Here is a 19634-nt window from a genome sequence, read left to right on the forward strand (position 1 = left end):
AGGAAATTTCGACCCTATCCGCAGAGAACTGAATGCTGTGGTATTGCAGATTGTTATATTCACCCGTTACCCCATTAATAAAATGTAAACCAAAATGAACCTAACATGCAACCTTAGCGGTCGCCTAAAGGTCATTCATAATATGTCTTGAGTTCATTCAAGGATTCAATACAAGATTTGACATCTGAATATATACTGGGTAATTTTTGAAACATTTACACTTAAATTAATATGTACAACAGACTTTGGCTTTCCATGGTATTAAATGATTTAGAAAAGTAGGTATTTCTGTACAATAGATTGAAGAATAAAAACATTCGAAAAAACGCAATACATAATAAGACAATACATAATTAATTAAATGTGATTCTTCTTGTTTACCAATTTCTCAATAACGTCTCAGTCCAATTTGTATTAATCAGTCTGAACTCTCAACCAAGTTTAATTTAGTGTGTTTAGTAGTATATTTTTCGTAATATTAAATATCGATTGAAAACTGTTCTTATGATTACTACAACTCAAGCAAGTGTTATCTGACAATGTTTAAATTCGTTGAGTTGTTAGTATAGACCAACTCTTGGTGCGTCTCCCATTGGTTTAACGTAAAAATACTTTAGTACAAAATCAGCTTGAAAATAAGTAATTTTTCGCTGACTATGAGACCTCGCGCGAAGGACGCGGAAAGAACCCTGCCGCAAAATCGAGCGATTTGCTTTTTAACTTGTATTTTTCCCTTATTTGAAAAAAAAGGGGGGGGGGGTATTGTGTTGACGTGCATTTACTTGATTGGCCATTTTCATATGAATATAGCATATTATTAAGCGTGGACATACTTCTAATATACTTACGCGTTTGTTGAATCCCGCGCAATGTTTTGACGTCACTACGACCCTATGACCTTTGTTTGTCCTGTTTTTACGTCGATACCACGCATAACGCGGGATATCGTAGTGAACGAGAAATGGTCTATTTTCAGCAGTGTTTGTCAGTGTGACGTTTTTCAATATATTAGAATATTAGTAGACACTATAACATCCCATAGGTTTCAATATATTGATGAAAATATATAACATCCTACAATTTCAATATAAATATGGCTCACAATTTTTGTTGTGGTTACCATAATAATTATTATCCAATCATCTTCGTCAAACTGGATATTTATTTGGCACTGCAACATCCCAGCCATTTTCAGGGACAAGGTTATAATTGTTTCACTATGTTTATATTTGAGAAGCTCGCGATTTCTCCTTTGTCTTCCAACTCCAAATCCATCGCGTTGTTAATAACTCCCATGCCTTTGTCATCTATTTGCGTGTTTGCGTCATCTGCTTGTGTTCTCACGTCATCTCTTTGTATGCTCAAGTCATCGCTACGAAAGGACCGAATCGACGCGAGGGCGCGCAAGCTTTCTTCAAGCATTGCTTGTTTGACAGGCCTGCAGCATATCAAGCAATAACACGCATATCGGAATTCGGGGTTGACGAATGAATAGATAAGGGGGTTCATACAACTGTTAGCGTAAGGAAGAATTAGCCCAACATTTTTAATAACGGGATCCATGAAGTAATCAGGAAAATATCGACTGACCAGATTATAGGTACACAAAAGTACATAGCTAAGTACATACGTCACAAATACAATTAACAACATTCTAGCAGCTTTCCAGTGCGAATAGTTGGTAAAATGTCCTCTTCTACTTATCATCCGGGTACTTTTCCATATTTTGTGAACGATTACAGCATACGCTATGGATGTTATTGACACAGGTACGTAGAATAAAACGATATTCAGGTACAGGGCCTTGAAATCTCGAAACCAATCACCAAAAGGCATGACTAATTTGCATGCAAATGGCGACTTTCCAGTGTATGTTACTCCTTGATCGTTTGATTGGTAAATCGCCTGGAAATAAACAAATTGCACAGGCATGAGCTGCGTTTTTTTGCTGCATTTTAAAAACGCAATTACCAATTGTGGTGTCACATATATCATGCGTAAATAAATAAATAAATAAATAAATAAATAAATAAATAAATAAATAAATAAATAAATAAATAAATAAATAAATAAATAAATAAATAATAATACCATGAATATAGCTAGAAACTGAATCATTATTATGCTTGTCGTATGTGTGTAAATTGTTCACACGAATTATGAAATACTACTACTACTAATAATAATAATTATTATCATGTTTACGTCACGTTTTACCACATATGAATTTAATTGGTACCAATAATATGGCGTGTCGTCATCATTGCTATACGTTATCAGGCGATGGCGTAAGACCGAACTTGATTAACGCACGATCGGGCTTCCGTACTTGCCCGATCTTTCTGGGCGAATTTTGGATGCGCGCACATTAATCCGAACAAATCAAGTGCGTTCCATCTCACCCGATCTTATCTTGATCAGGCCACTCCCAAGTTCAGCCTATATTGCGTTATATTAGCACCGAATCTGCATAACATTCTAACATTTAATTTATTAACACAAATCTTTGTTTGGGTTTGTTACTTAAAATTAACAATATTTGCAGCAAGTATTGCAGCAAGTATCAGTTCACAGTTTAGTGAGTGTCGTCTGCGTGTTTCAACGTATAGCGAGACGCGCGTACACGTTTTGATGTCACGGCGCTCTACGCCACGCACTATTTAGAGCAGTCGATAAGCAACATCACTGCGAACACCATGTGATAGTATATAATGAAAACAATAGCAAGTTCCGCACAGTGCTATATGTTAGAATCGATTCTACGACATATAATCGACTCCTTATCCAATACGACTTTGTAAATCTTTTTTTACTGTAATGATAACAGTCACAAAGGTATGTACTACCAAAGCCACTGAATATTAATTTAGATAAAACGAAATCCCAGGGTTCTCCCCAGGACATTATAGAGTAAAATTTCCTCGAGACAATTTACCAGAACAATGACAATATATGTAATTAACATATTCTAATGTTATGTTAATTAGTCAATACGCTATGCTATTTTCCCAGAGAGAACGCTGAATATAGCTATCTGAAGCAAATAGCTTGCGAGGAAGCAATTGGATCACTGTTTTAAAATTCATTGAACATTTGTTGTGTAAATGATGTTGGTATAAAAGAAATGTTACCGGTACTAGTAATTTACATTCATATAACCTCGACACATATATTACTCCAATGAAGAAACACTAATCAACACACTTAATTATTTAAACCTCTCACAGACCTATCAGCGTCTCTTAACACAGTGTATCCTGATGATTACTATAGCACTTTTTACTTACTTCATCTATTGTAATTCTCCCCTAAAGGCGGTGGTCGTCGAGCAGCGCATAATCGAAAAACAATGTAAAAAATCCCAATGTATTTGACATGTGCTGTGTACGTCGCTATGAGCCCCGGATCGACGACGACAACGACGACGACCATCGCGCCTTAAAGGCACCTGTCATTTATCTAGAACACTTATTTATTCATATCATAATATCAAAATACGCATTGAACTACTTAAAACATTATTTATTGATTTATTTAAGTGATTTATCAAATCTAAAATAGATTGTTAATTCTCTTGTGAATTTTAAACGGTATGTAACATTTAATTATTCAATGACTTTATCGCAAATATGTTAGTCCTAAGGACGTTTCGAGATAAGAGTTGTCTTCATTACGAGTAGGCGAATATCGTCAGATGGGATAAAATCAAAGATGTGTGAAACTGATTTATTTGCTTTACACTAAGGGGTCATTCAGACGAGATATTAAGATATCGCAAGTTGGTTATCTTCTTTTTCGGATGATTAACAAGGCCCCGGGTAATGTATGAATGACGTAGACCGAATTTTAAACTTGAACTTCGTTGTTTTTAGTTCAATGTCAAAATGCGGATCTTTTAAAATGGAAAATGGCGCTGAGATATCTTTACTCCATTAAAATGCACCACCATCATCAAAGATGTATGCTTGCACGTTAGTTATATCCCACGGGCTGTTTTGAAGACACTACGACATTTTTGTCCTGTTTTAACGTTCTATTACACGCATAATTAAAGTAATATACAAACATATGCAGCACATTTTGGTGAATTAAATATAACTTTTAAAGAGTTACCAGATCATATATTATCAATATTCAAAAGGAGGCAATGTTCAATTTCTAGATCACGTTCTAAAACAACAAATGCCGATTCGTGTATCAACCTGCTGCATGTCTTTACTTCAATCAACAAATCGCAACATGTGACGGTAGTCTTTCAAGTTGCAACATGGTGTGACACACAACAAGTCTCGTTGACATTAAATGCTGTCAACAAGAGTTGACCCGTGTTGAGGTGGAAGTCGAAAATATAATTGTTGACGGTCGACGACGGACAATTACCCATATGAATACCTGCCAAGGAAAGGGCAAGGTTATAATTGTTTCACTATGTTTATATTTGAGAAGCTCGCAATTTCTGCTTTGTCTTCCAACTCCAAATCCATCGCGTTGTTAATAACTCCCATGCCTTTGTCATCTGTTTGCGTGTTTGCGGCATCTGCTTGTGTTCTCACGTCATCTCTTTGTGTGCTCAAATCATCGCTACTAAAGGACCGAATCGACGGGAGGGCGCGCAAGCTTTCTTCAAGCATTGCTTGTTTGATGGGCTTGCAGCATATCAAGCAATAACACGCATATCGGAATTCGGGGTTGACAAATGAATAGATAAGGGGGTTCATACAACTGCTAGCGTAAGGAAGAATTAGCCCAATTTTTTTAATAACGGGACCCATGAAGTAATCAGAAAAATATCGACTACCCATATGAATACCTGCCAAAGCTGCCAATAGTTTGGTATAACATGGAAAGTTGGATATTGAAATTTTTTGTTTTATCATATAGTGATAATGTTACAACGATTTCACGTGGAACTTAAAAAAGTGACTACTACTATACTTCCCGGCCCACTGTTTATTTTGAATGAAATACACATGTTTTTTCCCCATACAGATTACATTATTTTACATAAAGGTTTTTCCATGCAGATTTATATCGTGTGTGTGTGGGTGGGGGGGGGTATACTGTTATATGTATACAATTATATTGTCATGTGTGTGGGGGTATATTGCTACAGCTACTTGATTATTTGGCAGTCACATCCTATTTCTTACATTTTTCATACAACCCCCCCCCCCGAATGAATGAGGGGCACCCCTCTCGTTAATTGATACATGTTTTGTGAAATTAACTTTACATATGTATCCTTGAGATTGCTAAGATTGAAACCTAAGTCACCTGTTCTTGAAGTCGAAAATCGAGCGAGATGTGGTATCTCGTTCGTGGCGAGATGTGGTATTTCATGCGTGGCGAGATGTGGTATGTCGTGGAATACCGGTTGATTTCTCCCAGTTATCCAATTTCTGATAAATACATTTTCTCTATAACATACCTGAAACATAAACGCTGTTGGTATAGCTGCAACACAGGCTACAGACCAAATAGCGAGTATTGATAACTTTGTTCTCTTATTGGTGAACTTGAATTTGAACTTCATCGGATGGCAGATGGCAAAGTAGCGATCTATTGCTATGGCAACCATTGTGAAAATAGTGACGTTAAATCCAACAAATCGTAAATATCGTAGAATGATACAAGCCCAATCTGATCTCCACAACAACGGCCATGTTTCCTTGAAGAATTCGGTGATATGAAATACGACAACAAAGATGGCCAATAAATCACCTAAAAGTAAAACAGAATTTAAATTGATTAATGAATAAGTCGTATGGAGTGACGAGATTCTCATTGAATTTTGGATAAATAATTATTATTTGTATTATTAATTTGACAGTACGAATACATTGATCACATAACAAATAACTAACAACACGCGTATATTATTTTCTAACGACGTATGGACGATTAATAGACGTACTCATTTTTTTGTAAAAAAGCTGCGATATAACTGCTATCCCGGACTGCTTTCAAGTCTGCTACTCTTTGACAATCAACACACATTCCAAAAAATCAATATCGTATTGACACCTAGTGTTAATAGGTTTATGTAGGGTTCATGCATTACATGTATGTACATTACATACTGTACACTTGTGTAATCTTAAAGCAGGGCAGTCGTCACCTGCGCATGCGTCAAATGGCCACAGCCTGTTGTTGTTTACAAACAAGCGTCTACCCACGAGCCTTTGTGTTTTTAGCGTGTGTTGTTATCGTCGCCTGGGACTCAATTCCCGTGCACGTGCGCAGGTGACGACCCTCCAACTTTAAAGCATTAGTGATCCACAAATGACATACTTGACTGTGTTTGAACTTTGAAAAAAAAGCTTTATAAAACAGACTCCTCGCAATATCTGTATTAATGTACACTTTATTATCACACTCTATTGCAAGCCCCGTTCTCTATACATCTCGCCCTGTAGCTATTCGATTTGAATGACATTACTTTCACCATTTATGTCATTTTGACGTCACATGAGCGCTCTATCACTAGAGGGCGTGACTTATGGAAATTACGAATTCACAGTTATACATGTGGATTTCAGTGACAATAGGGTAATAATACCAGTTGCCAACAAGTAATATTGTTGTTGTCAAATTGAACTGAAACAACGATTCAAATATAAACAAACACGTAATAGTGAAGGTAGTCAGCCTAAGAATGTTCACTCACCCACTGCAAACTTTATATACAGCATTTTTTTAACAGCTCTTAATTTCAGCCAAAAACAACTTTTAAATGTGGAGGTAAGTCATTATTTGAACTAATACATGGAATATAGAGGTATGTGTGGCAGAAATAATGCTACTAGTAATTAACAATATCGATTATTAGTATTCAATCAAACAATAAAAATATCGTGGACGGATAATCAATGATTGAAATTGTGCGTGTTGAGGTAACCATTATGCGATGATGTTTTAAGCTCATAGAAAAATATCTTTATTTAACTATGGTTAAGTTTATCATTAATGTTTAAGTAAAAATATTTGTGTCTATGTATTTATTGAATATTAAAAAATAATGTGACTAACTTCGCAATGAATTACAATGAAATTTATAACACGCGTGCAGCAGTCGAATTAAGTTCTAAATGCTCGCGGTTTAAATCCACATTCAATGACGGAATAACAGAGTGGTGTAAAGTTTAATTACTTTCATAAGATTCTTCTGTCAATTAATTTCCTCAATAAATGTTAGTTTCGAATCAACATCGTGTAGGCACAGTCAGCGATGCAGATTTACACCCGCTGGCGTAATCAAACTCCATTACTTTAGTTTCAAAAATACATGTTTAATTTACTTAAATAAAGGACGGATGTGACTCTCCCCGCAGTGATGTGATATGTAGCTGCCCTTAAAAAAGCAAACGTGACAATACCGTTGAATTTTACAGCAAGATAGCAAAAATAGATCCCATTGGATTGCTGATAATGTATTTAAAATGAAAATTATATTATCAAGCAATGTATTCTAATATGATATATTTGTATTTATCTGAACTTTGTCATTGAATATATAACATATTCACATACAAATTAAATGGGTCATGCGATTTTCGTATATATTTGGATGAACATTTTAACTGCGTTGATTTTTAAACAAAAAACAATCAAATTAATATTTGTTGATAACAATAGAAGAACATTAATTTAGAAACCTTGATTAAAATAATCAAATAAATTTAAAGTTGTTCAAAGATATTAAACTCTAGCTAGGAGTAATATGTGTTGAATATTGTTTGAATCACGAGTAACATGACTTACAGGAAATTCTTAAAAAATATTGTCAATGGCATAAAACCTTAGATGTTCTAAATACCCACATATAAAATTAATTTCCTTAAATTTAGGTTCCTCCTAAATGGTTTCCTCAATTTCCTGAGATTAGAAAGCTCCAGAATCGCCGATATACAGTATTGATTAGTTTGAATACTGTAAAGGGGTTAATTATTCACTGGGTTTTAATTTGGCTTTTTTCGCTGACTGGAAAATGCGCTAAATTAAAACCCAGTGAATATGTAAAATTGAGCATGGAACACATTATCCAAATGATAAAACCGTGAATTTTAAACCCACTAAATATGCCTGAAACACTAAATCAGTGAAATTTAAACCCAGTGAAAATTAGTCATATTACAGTAGTCACATTAACCCTGAGATTCGAACACATATTTGACAAATATTTGATTCATAGTAATGGAATATTAAATATAGTTGAAATGATATGTAACAATATCAATTTAAAATGCGGTAACGAGGCAGTGTTCATTTTTCCTTTTGACTGACGGCAATCAAAACGTTGATATTAACAGTTATAATGTTTGATAACGTTTCCATAGCAGCGTTGAATAAATAAATGGTTTATGACGAGATATCGAAATTATCGAAATGTCGTTTTGTTATGTAGAGAGTTATGTAGACGACCTTTTCTGACTGTAATCCCGTGAATGCACATAGTTACCATTTAGCAAATGTATTTCTGTGTCACGTGATACTTACAAGAACGATGTGTTACATTTGAAATGCGATAAAGACCCCAAGCATTTATATTACTGTTGTACAAAATATGATATATAAAATATTCACACGTCATGTGTACTTCGAAGTAAAAAAACTGTTCACAACGCGCACATAATTTCCACCTTTGCAACATACGGCTTTCAGCGTGCCATTTCTTAATGGAGAGTCTTGTTGTTTGCTAGGAAATCTCAACTCAAATCAAACTTCAAGGAAAATTTCATGATTGCCATGGTGAAAACTGATTGCCTAATTTGTTTTCTTAGCATGCGATTATCCAAAGCTCAAATTGTTAGTGTTAAATATAGCCAAACGTTTAGGATGAGTAATTCGCTGTATTTGTAACCAATGACGTACCGAAAGGTTATTGAGCAATCTATTGTGGTAAAGGGTATTATTTATGATACATCGTGCAATAGAGATAATGCATTTATAGTACATATGAAGTCGTACCATGGAGGGAACGACATTCAATGGAGAGATCAGAGTGCTTAATTGAGTAGTCGTATTTCGGATGTTTTCTTCAATGCCAATTTAAGGTACAATGGTTATATAAAAATTTTCATTAGATTCGTGTCATTAATGGTTGGAATTCAGAAGTTTTGTACAAATACCCATGAAAATGGTAATTGTTGGACCATATCAATAAATATGCAAATCAAGTAATTAGAGTAAAACAATACATAAAGCGCCGCACATGTACTTATTATCAGTATTATGGTGCACAATTTTGTTCTCAAATTTAGCACTTTGAACACCATATATTTTTACTCATGTGTTCGGGAAATCATCTTACCATATATACTACATACAATGCATCATGTTATATACAAGTTGTTTTAAGTATTTAACAGGTTGTCACGACAAAAACAGAATGTCGAATTTTAGTCATTTATTTTTATTTCTCTTCTATTTTTTCTGATGGATTAGAGATATATCATACAAATGCAGTGTTTGTGTGTTTTTTAAAATATAAAATGATACTTCTTTGAACGAGGGAAATTAATATTTCATAAAAATTGAGTGAAAATGGTCGCATATTTCGTGATTATTTCATTACATTATGTCTGTTTTATCGGATTTTCATATATTTTGAAATGGTTGCCATGGAAACATGCCTGAGAACGACCCATACGCCATTTTCACCAACCGCATCTATCTATCTCCATATATGTGATAATATAACGAAAAAAAAAGATATTGTATTTTGTTCCACAATGGGAAGGAATAACTCCTTAAAAATGCATTTTGTTAATTGGCCACAACCCAAACTATTGATATCTGGATTACTCATATATTGCTTAGTAAATTAGAGCACCATGCCTAAGGCCTGTATGTATTATGCATATACGAAAACAACGAAATGCGACATGAATCAACTTGTTGGTAAGAACTGCCAGCATTATTTAACTTTAAGATTCAACCTTGTGATGATCTTGTCAAGTGGCAAATACTCATTTCAGGGTCATCACACAGTTGATCTTCACTTGACCTTGGTTTAGTAAGAAATGTGTATACCATTCTAAATCAATGAATAATTAATACAATATGAAGTGTTTGTAAATTCTCCCAACCTCAAACAATTCACACAGTGAAATTAAGTCGTTTTACTCATGTAGTGGTGTTTTTTTACGAATAGTGAAACAGTCACGCTTGAATTGACTCACAAATTAATAATTATTTTACCAGAGTATCTTCGAAATCGTAAATATGATGGTTCCAAAAATAACTTTCAAATCTCAATTAATGTACAAAGTTTGAATGAAATCCATCTATACTATATATGTATATGACTGAGATCCAGATTCCAGAGTGACAAAGATGCCTGATTTTGATGAATTTTCAGAACAAAAATAGATCGGATCGTGACACGAAGCAATCACAGTCAGATGGTATGTGTATCGGTGTGTCCTAAAGTAAGGAGGAAGTTTTGTTATTTTCTGTTACTTCATTAGATATGGGAGATTGACTCGACTAACTTAACAAAGTTAATCTTTACTTCTTTACTTATTATATTTCTGTAATGTAAAATTGTAATATTTGTATAAAGACGGAAATATTCAATTTTTGGCTGAAAAGATTTGCGTAAATGCCTTACAGTGTTAGAGTAAAGACATGAAAGAACAATCTGGGATAACTAGATATCATACAGGCACTTAGGAAAAGTAAATATTGTATACTACGCATGTATCTACTTATTGTTATACATCTGTCACCGTAACGCCGTAAGTTACAGCATGCCGTAATTTTGCGGTATTTTACGGGGTATTTTCATCCTACCATATTATGGAAATGCGAATTCCAAAAATTGCTGTCACTGAGGTTTGACCGGACTCCACACAGTGAAGTTCGCTATTCTGTTCTAAACCTTTCGAATTTCACTAGCATTTTTAACTTAGCTTTATCACTCGGATTGAATAACCTTTACAAATTCAATATTGCTAGTTCAGATTCTACATGGTTTATTTTCTGTAATTTATTTTAATTTCGATTCGAATACGTTACCCAGGAAACCACCCTGCTCCGTCAACAGTTCAATGTACAGTTGGTAGCAAATAAGACCGATCGCAGCAGCTTGACAATACGGAGTTAAACGCGTACCAGTGACATGAACAGATCAAAACTTTACCCGTTGCGCTGCAACGCCCTAAACTGAAGGTGTTAAAAGTGGCAAATGTCGATAAACCCCTAGATGGTAAGGAGAGTGATACGAAACAACCAAATCTTCAAAGAAACTTAATTATGAATAAACAATGAATAAAACTCATTCCCGAGCTTTTACTTGTTCATTGACAGTTTCCACGCGTCGCGATAATTATCATTCCAGTAAACTAAACTATTCAATTTCTGAATATTTAGATTTTCTCATTTTGATCACTAGTTGCTGTATGAAAAGAATGTCTGTTTACTGGTAAGTAGACCGTTACTTTGTTTTACAATTACCCTGCCAGTCCTATGTTCTTATATATTGACCTGACTAGATACGGGTTAAAAGTACCCGTTCAGTGGAATATCGACAAATTCGATTGGAAATTGTCTACTTCCGAAAATAAGCATCATACTTAGAACAAGAGGAACGAGAAAAAGAGTAGTATAACCTCAATTATCATATCGGTTCCAAATTTTTATTGTCTGGTTTCAGTTAATAACAGCCACTTGCGAATGACAAATCTTGATATTGGCCGAAACAATAAATAACAACTGTTTTATTAACCCGAATGAGAACAGCGAGGCAGTAAGCGAGGTAAATCCAAAACGCTATGATCAAAATTAACCGTCATTTGAGAAAAGCATTAGTTGACTGGCTGGCATGGGTTCAATTGACATTTATAAATATTTATAAAGATGGAATGAGTGCCTTTCTTGGCTGGATTACCTCGGTCACATGTTACCACAATGAAAGAGAAAATAATATATAAGTATTCTGTTCTCGCATTTAACAAGGTTTTTCAGGAAATCCTGGAAAATGTTCAAGTAATCATTCAATTAGCATAAAATTAATACTGCGACAATCTTAACTGTAAACGGCTGAAAAACGGGTTGGTTTTGATCTTGTAAGTGTGAAAAGGGAGTTCTCGTCAGAGACAATATATTGAGACAATATGATCACTTTCGTTTTTAAATCCATTATTTTATGTTGCCAAAATAGGGATTTAACCTGAATTAAGCTAACCTGCGGCACTTGGCAACGCCCGTAACAGACACTGTACATCAATATCGGAAATTCTGAAATTCAAGGAAAAACAAGACTGTATCCTTATGCCTTTAAGTATTCTAAAATATATATGTGTTAATTTTTTTTTCATTTTTCCGGGGTGTACATACATCCAGTTTATTTCAAACACCGCTAATATTCCAAATTAACCGTAAAATTTTCAGGAGTGTAGATGTGAATTGAAATTGTTCATGAATTAGCATTCTAGTAGAGTTTAGAATTATCTATTATTTAGCTGTGAAGTTACAGCGGGCGCTAAAATAAACTGATCACGAAAACCGCTAATCAATTTGCTTTTGGGGTTTCTTAGCTGTGTTTGTTATTACTTTAAATTAAGATTATATAGATTAAGTAGGGGGGGGAGGGTTTAGAATATACAATTAAATCCCAAGATGCAAATATTGAGCATTTAGTAATATTTCACGCAAATATTTTTTTTTTGAAATTTGATTAAAAAACGATTTATGTAGAGAAACGTGGACCATAAAATCAAAAGTCCATGGGCACCATCTGCAACGATGGTAAGGGCTAGTCAACAGTTGTAATTTTAATATGGATACAAACGTCTCACTCTCATGGAATAACCAAATTCACAACTATAACTTGAATTTTTATTCTTAACATTACACACCAGTTTCGCGGGTGAAAAAAACTTATATCATATTTCTTATATGATATTTACTAGACAGCACACCTAGCGACAATTGTTAAGTCCAAGATGGATGTAATGTAGATTATATATGTATAGAAGAATAAGACATAAGTTAATTTTGCATTTATATTTTATTTGGTAATTTTATATTATTTACTTATTATTGGATTTAAATATTTATAAATTTAAACTTTATTAGTACAACAGTGAAATGCAGAAAGCTGTAGTTTAGAAACACATTTGTAAATACCTATCATCAACTTCATGGATCGACACAATAAATCCATTTTCTCTATATTTTTTTATGAATTGTGCCAGGAACACATGTCAAATTTGTATCAAGAATTTATGAGATATTGTTATGCAATATTCATACACGTGTACGGGGATACGTAATGGATATCTCAAGAGAACGAAACCTTCGTGTTTTGGGAGCGTTTGAAAACGATCCAATTTCGTGCGCGTCAAACAATTGTAATTCTAACTAATAACGTTTCAATACGCATGGGGTTCTTGGAAATGTTTGATTGCGTGAACGGAAATGAGCGAGACTATCGCCGAACCAGATCTTTCACATACTCACTAGCGATTCTTAGCGAATTCTATGATCAAACACCGCGGTTACAACAATCTCATCACGTCATGCAAATCGATCATTCTCGCGCCTTGTCATTCATTGTTCGAATGACGTATAGGTAAGGTTAATTTTCGTTTAAATTCAATTATATTTGTTGTATACGTGACGTCACTTTGAGATCTAGATCGAACGCGACGCCACGCGACTACCGCCTTTCATATAAACATTTTTAACTCGATTAAAACTTGTGTATTTTTTGATATTAAATAGTCAAACAGCATACGTCAATATGTATGATTTGAGTACATACAAGTGCCAATTATTATCAATAAGTCACTTCGGCTGCCCAAAAACTTTGTCGTATATTGCATAAAATATCTAATAGTAACTTTTGCACAGTACAATACTAGTACTCAACGTTTTGTAAAATAATCGGTTTCCCGCACTGTTGATGATAAATGCGTACTCACCGATAGCTAAGTTCAGGATGTAGTAACACGCATTCGAGCGTCTGTTCTGTTTCTGCGAATACACGATACACACAAGCACGTTCCCAATGAGACCCACTATGCATACGGTAATCAGAAATGGTACTTCGAATCTAGCTGTCGCGGAGCTTTCGTTGGGGGGTTCGCAATCGTGGCACGTTGAGACGTTGTGAGCAAGACCCTTCACGTGCTCGATGAATGTTGCATTGGTCAAGCTGCCCGAAGTCGTTACGTTTTCGGGTGACAAAGTAATATTTAAAACATCTCGCATCGTCGTTTCCAATAACTGCCCGAGTGTAGTAAAGGTCTTCGACGCCACGGTCGGAAGATGCGTGAAGTTGGACATGCCGAGGTTATCAGAGAAAACAGCAACCCCAGTGACTAACACGACACTTATGACGGCGTCATAACATTGAATTACTTTGTCATGTCACCGGTGATTGGTTTACATGAACACAATCTACTCAATATACCCGTGACGATTTAATCACATTTTTTTATTTATTGCATAGTTCTGCACATAGCACCATTAGGGGCGGACCAAATGATAATGTGAACGCGTGAACCAAAATCCACTATTAAGGGGCGGAGCTTAACACACTATTGGTGGCAGACCATAAACGATATTAGGAAGCGAACCTTAAAAAAAACGCTATTATCGGCCGGCAAAGAAAAGTAGAAGCTATATCAAGGTAGAATAGGTTACACCACAATCCCTCTATAGAAGTATATCTCACATATAAAACTGGTGCAGTAAGGGAATCATTCATGCGAGCAATTCTTGTCGAACCAGTGTAAATTATTTTAATATTGTCAGTAAATTGTTTCCCAAAATAAAGGGCTATTAAAATGTATTTAAATTGAATCAACAGTTGATCATGGTGCACTCAAACAAACGCTTTTTCCTGATCGAGTGCAAAAATGTATCGTCACACAATATGATCATGCATGAGGTGAAAAATGTCAAATATTTGAGTACGATTGGTCAATGTGTATAATATCGCCAAGTGCTTGTTTAATTCGAAGCGACAGTGCCTTTAAGAAGATCTTCATTTTTTTTAACAATGGAAAGTGATGTTACAACGGTACATTGTTAAATAAGATCATGTAAGCAGTGACCTAAATTTATATGTAAAACTCTGTGGGAAGACCGTCAATTCCGGGTGACCTCTCATCAGAACTACTTATATTAGACTCAGGCAAATTATGAAATGAAACCACACAAAAATGCCAACTAACAAAGTAGTTTCTTTGCGCCTAGAGGGAAACAGGATCCGACCAAAATAAATCAGAATAAAACTGTCGGGTTTTAAAATAAAATTCGTCTAGTAAAACATTGTAAAACATGCCACGTCTTGGAGTTTTACTAAAATTAATATGTTTGTTTTTTTAAATGAGTATTACTTAAGTAAAAATTATATTTCATTGAAGGTTATGTATTGTAACTAGATAAAGTTCAATGAAACTGTAATTAAATTTCATTTTTAATATATGATTGCATTTTGATACAATATAATACATTGATTCTCTAATTAATGATCGAAGTGAGTTCCCGCGTTATGCGTGGAACCTAATGTAAAAACAACCAAAGGTCATAGCGTCAGAATGACGTCAAAACATCGCGTTTGACCCGACAAACACGAACCTATTTTGGGATTATGTTCACCCTTAAAAATGTGCTATACATATTTGATGACGACCAATTTCAAAATCAAATCGTTCGATTTTTGCTGCAGACGTTCAGTTCGCGCCTTCCACGCAATACGCGAGATCTCGCAGTAAACAGAAAATAACTATTACAGCACCCGTTATTCATAAACTCGCGGACATTTAGAAAACTTAACACACTGCCACCAACGGCTAATACAACAATTATTTTCAAAACATCAACTACCTACTCCATGCCTGCCCATGTATATTGCCACATACACTGTATCTATATGTTGTTGTATATATTATAATTCCCTCGTTCCATATATACTGTTTACATAATCAAGTACACAATATAATATATATGAACAGTGCTGTACAATATTCATTATCTGGTCATATATACCACGTGTCATATAGGTTCACCTTTCATAACCTTTCACCTAGTCAGATATATACCATGCGGCTGCCTTTTCTTAAATCCATTACTTTGTTATATATTCCATGTGACTGTACTCTCATATTAGTGTCCTAGTCATATACACTATGCATCTGCCTTTCAATAATCATTACCAGGTCAGATATACCACGTGCCTTCCGATATCTATTATCCAATCATGTATATCATGTATCAAACTTCCCATGCCCTTTGCCTATCTGGTTATATATACTATATGTACACTTTCCCAAACCCATTACCTGGGTATATATACTAAAATGCATGCTTTATAATATCCCCCATTTGTTAACATATTAATGCTTGTCCACTGTATTCCCACACTCTTTACCTATGGGGTACCAGTCGTGCATTTATTTTTATTGATTTAAACTTATTATACGTATCATTTGTGATACATTTTCATCATCAATAAATAATGATATTACATAGAAATCCTCGGTTGACGTTTATGTTTTGTTTATAAATAACCCGATTCATACTATTGTATATAGTATCGTATGTATGCTTTATAATTTAGGATAAATTTTACTTCATTATTGAAACGTTGCTCAATTATGATGCGAGATATTTTATACATACAATGAAATTATAAAGCCTAAATTCAATTCCATGAAAACAATCAATGTTGTAGTATTTATTTGCAAACATATTAAATTTACATATCATGCAGCAAAATTCATTTTGTATAAATAAATACTTTTGTGTTGTTATTTCGTGTATTTTCTATTTCTAAATATTGTTCATTATTTATGTCAATGACCTTCCAAGATGTCTTAGACATTCTAAATCCATGTTTGTTGATGAATTGAAGCTGTACACTTGTATACAAAGTTCATCCGATTGTATGAAGCTACAGAAATATCGTGATCGTTTAGACGGTGTTCTAAATGGCAACTTAAAATTAACTTCAGTAAATATAATGTTATATTTTTTAGCATTAAGCATAATTCAAAGACACATATATAAAATCCGTAATGTTGTTGTTAGTGGAATCACGTTTATACGCGATTTAGGTGTTTTATAAACGAGTTTTAGATACCATATAAATAATTGTGTAAGCATAGCTTTTAAAATGTTTTCTAAAGCGGACGTGTAAATCTTTTGATAATGAGGAGCAACCTTGGGTACTGTTCTCAGGTGTGGTCTCCTCCACAAACATTTCTTGTTAATAAAATTGAACGAGTTGAACAAGAAATTTATAAAAACTTTATGTATAAGGTCAAATATAATAATCAAAATATTATGTATCACTCTGCAACCTTTCAATTTGCCTCTTTTAATTTTTTTACAATATTCCATTCATTCTTATTACGATTGCTCCTACATTTTATCTGAAGTCCCTTTACATGTTGCAACTTGTTCTACGAAGTTGCGCTCGCTTTTCCATGTACCAAAATGCCTATTTAATACAATGTCAAAAATGACACAATTGGTATTTTTATAATTTTAATTTTTAAAAACAATGTAGTCGCTTCTTTTAGAGAGCATTTTTTTCCTATTTGTGATTTTTAATATTTGATAAATGTGTTATTTGTGAACTACTTTATTGTACAAGCCAGTAAATGATTTTTCTAGCTTGATAAAATAAAATATAAATAAATAAGTGTATTTAAAAGGGGAGGTTCGTCGCCTGCGCACGCGCGGGAGTTGAGTCCCAAACGACGATAACAACACACGCTAAAACGCAAAGGTTCATGGGTAGACGCTTGTTCATACACAGTCTTTCAACACCCGGTTAGGAAACGCTCCGAGTTCTATTGTCACAATGCACGTTTCGCGTTCGTAAAATTAGCTTACCGGTAATCCCCACGCTGTCAACATTAACATAAAATTAACATATAGTATGACATCATTTTTACCCAGAATACCTTGCGATTTATTTCCGCGCAGACGCACACAACTTTATTTTCCTATTCACTACTGACAAGTTACAACTTTCTTTCGAGTATTTTATTATAACGAAATGCGGGGAAAACATGACGATTCCTCGATTTCAGCGACAGAGAAATTGATTGGGACGACATTATTATCCTTTAGGACGTTCCCATCTATTTAACTTGTATGGCATCCTGATAAGTGTATGGATTCCGGTTGAAATCTGGCCACATATAATGTTATCCATTTTTTGTGATATCTAACCTCCGAATGTTGAGGGACTGTGCTTATAGTAACACTGTGAGTGTCGAACGAACCGCACAATAAATCAAAAGTAGTACGCGATACAACGAATGCACTACGCAATATACGAATGTACTACACGATATAACAAATGTACCACACGATATAACAAATGTACCACATGATATAACAAATGCACCACATGATATAACAAATGTACCACATAATATAACGAATGTACCACATGATATAACAAATGCACCACATGATATAACAAATGTACCACATGGTATAACGAATGTACCACATGATATAACGAATGTACCACACGATATAAAAAATGCACCACACGATATGTAAATCAGTTTTTAATGTCTTTAGAATCAATTGCAGCATCAAGGATATTTGACACAAACAGTCACATAAAATATTGATTATTCCAGAACTATTTGGAATGCGTTATTCATAGCTATCACAAACACCAACCTATTACGTAACTACGGATTATGTTTCAAGTTGAAAGTTCATGGTTCCATTTCACCAGACTTTTATTTGCAACTGTGTTATACAACCACTTTGCTGCTTGCAGCTATATTTTACATTGCTAGCGCTCCACTAACAGCTGGATTGCAAATGTGCGTGCGATCGCTCATTGTCGGTACTTTAGGTATGCACTGAAGTAAAATTAATAAAAATGTAATTTTTTAATTTTTCATCTATAATATTTAATGTTATGATCTTGCTGGTGTTATTGTTCAACGCGAATTATGCGCTCGAAAAAACAATTACAATGCATTTATTGAGAGTGAAACGACACACATATAACTACCTACCAATGCAGAATAACTGAACGATATTGAGCACGTGGCACGGTATAATAGTTCCAAAATGAACTTGAGTTCATATTGTGTATGACCTTGGCGACGCACAGTTCTCAGTAAAAGAAATTTGATAATTTACACGGGAAACTTACTAGATTACTGTGATTGTATGCACAATGCAGTTAGTCCATGGTATATAATGTTGTATAATCAATATAAAAATGGGTTATTTCTCCGTATAGATTCCTGAAATATTGTGGAAAACCTTTGTATAAAACCCAAAACGTGGCGTGTATATTGTCTTAACACCAAAGTAGATATTTCTTGCATGCTATAATTGAACGTAACCTAGATAGAAATTTGTACCAACAAGACACTGCACTGCACTGCATCCTACTAGTTGTCATCAGCTTATGTAATTACACTTACCAACACGGGAATATGCCGTGAGTTTGATCTGCGGAAAGCCAGAACACCACTGACCGAAACCGCCTACCCTTGTTTGCATTACTCAAAATATTGAATGGCATGCATTCTTAATCAACGTAAGTTCAATATTAAAATCACTCGCGTGACACGTACGCTTCACCCCGGGTATGATTTCCGAAAACAATCGTGTCGTGTTTTTTTTCTTTAATA

The 19634-nt window shown here is 34.5% G+C and overlaps 1 protein-coding gene across 1 annotated transcript; it reads right to left on the minus strand.

Moving 5' to 3' along the window:
- Positions 1–1203: 1203 nt before the first annotated feature.
- Positions 1204–14292, minus strand: LOC144359386 (allatostatin-A receptor-like). The gene is made up of 3 exons (XM_085508498.1): positions 13929–14292; positions 5429–5721; positions 1204–1905 (listed from the first exon to the last, which is right to left on the minus strand). Exons 1-3 carry the CDS (start codon positions 14290–14292, stop codon positions 1204–1206), a joined length of 1359 nt encoding a protein of 452 aa, XP_085364624.1.
- Between the last annotated feature and the right edge of the window lie 5342 nt (positions 14293–19634).

Source organism: Saccoglossus kowalevskii, chromosome 15 (assembly GCF_978046115.1).
Source record: "Saccoglossus kowalevskii chromosome 15, keSacKowa6.1, whole genome shotgun sequence".
NCBI classification, from domain to species: domain Eukaryota; kingdom Metazoa; phylum Hemichordata; class Enteropneusta; family Harrimaniidae; genus Saccoglossus; species Saccoglossus kowalevskii.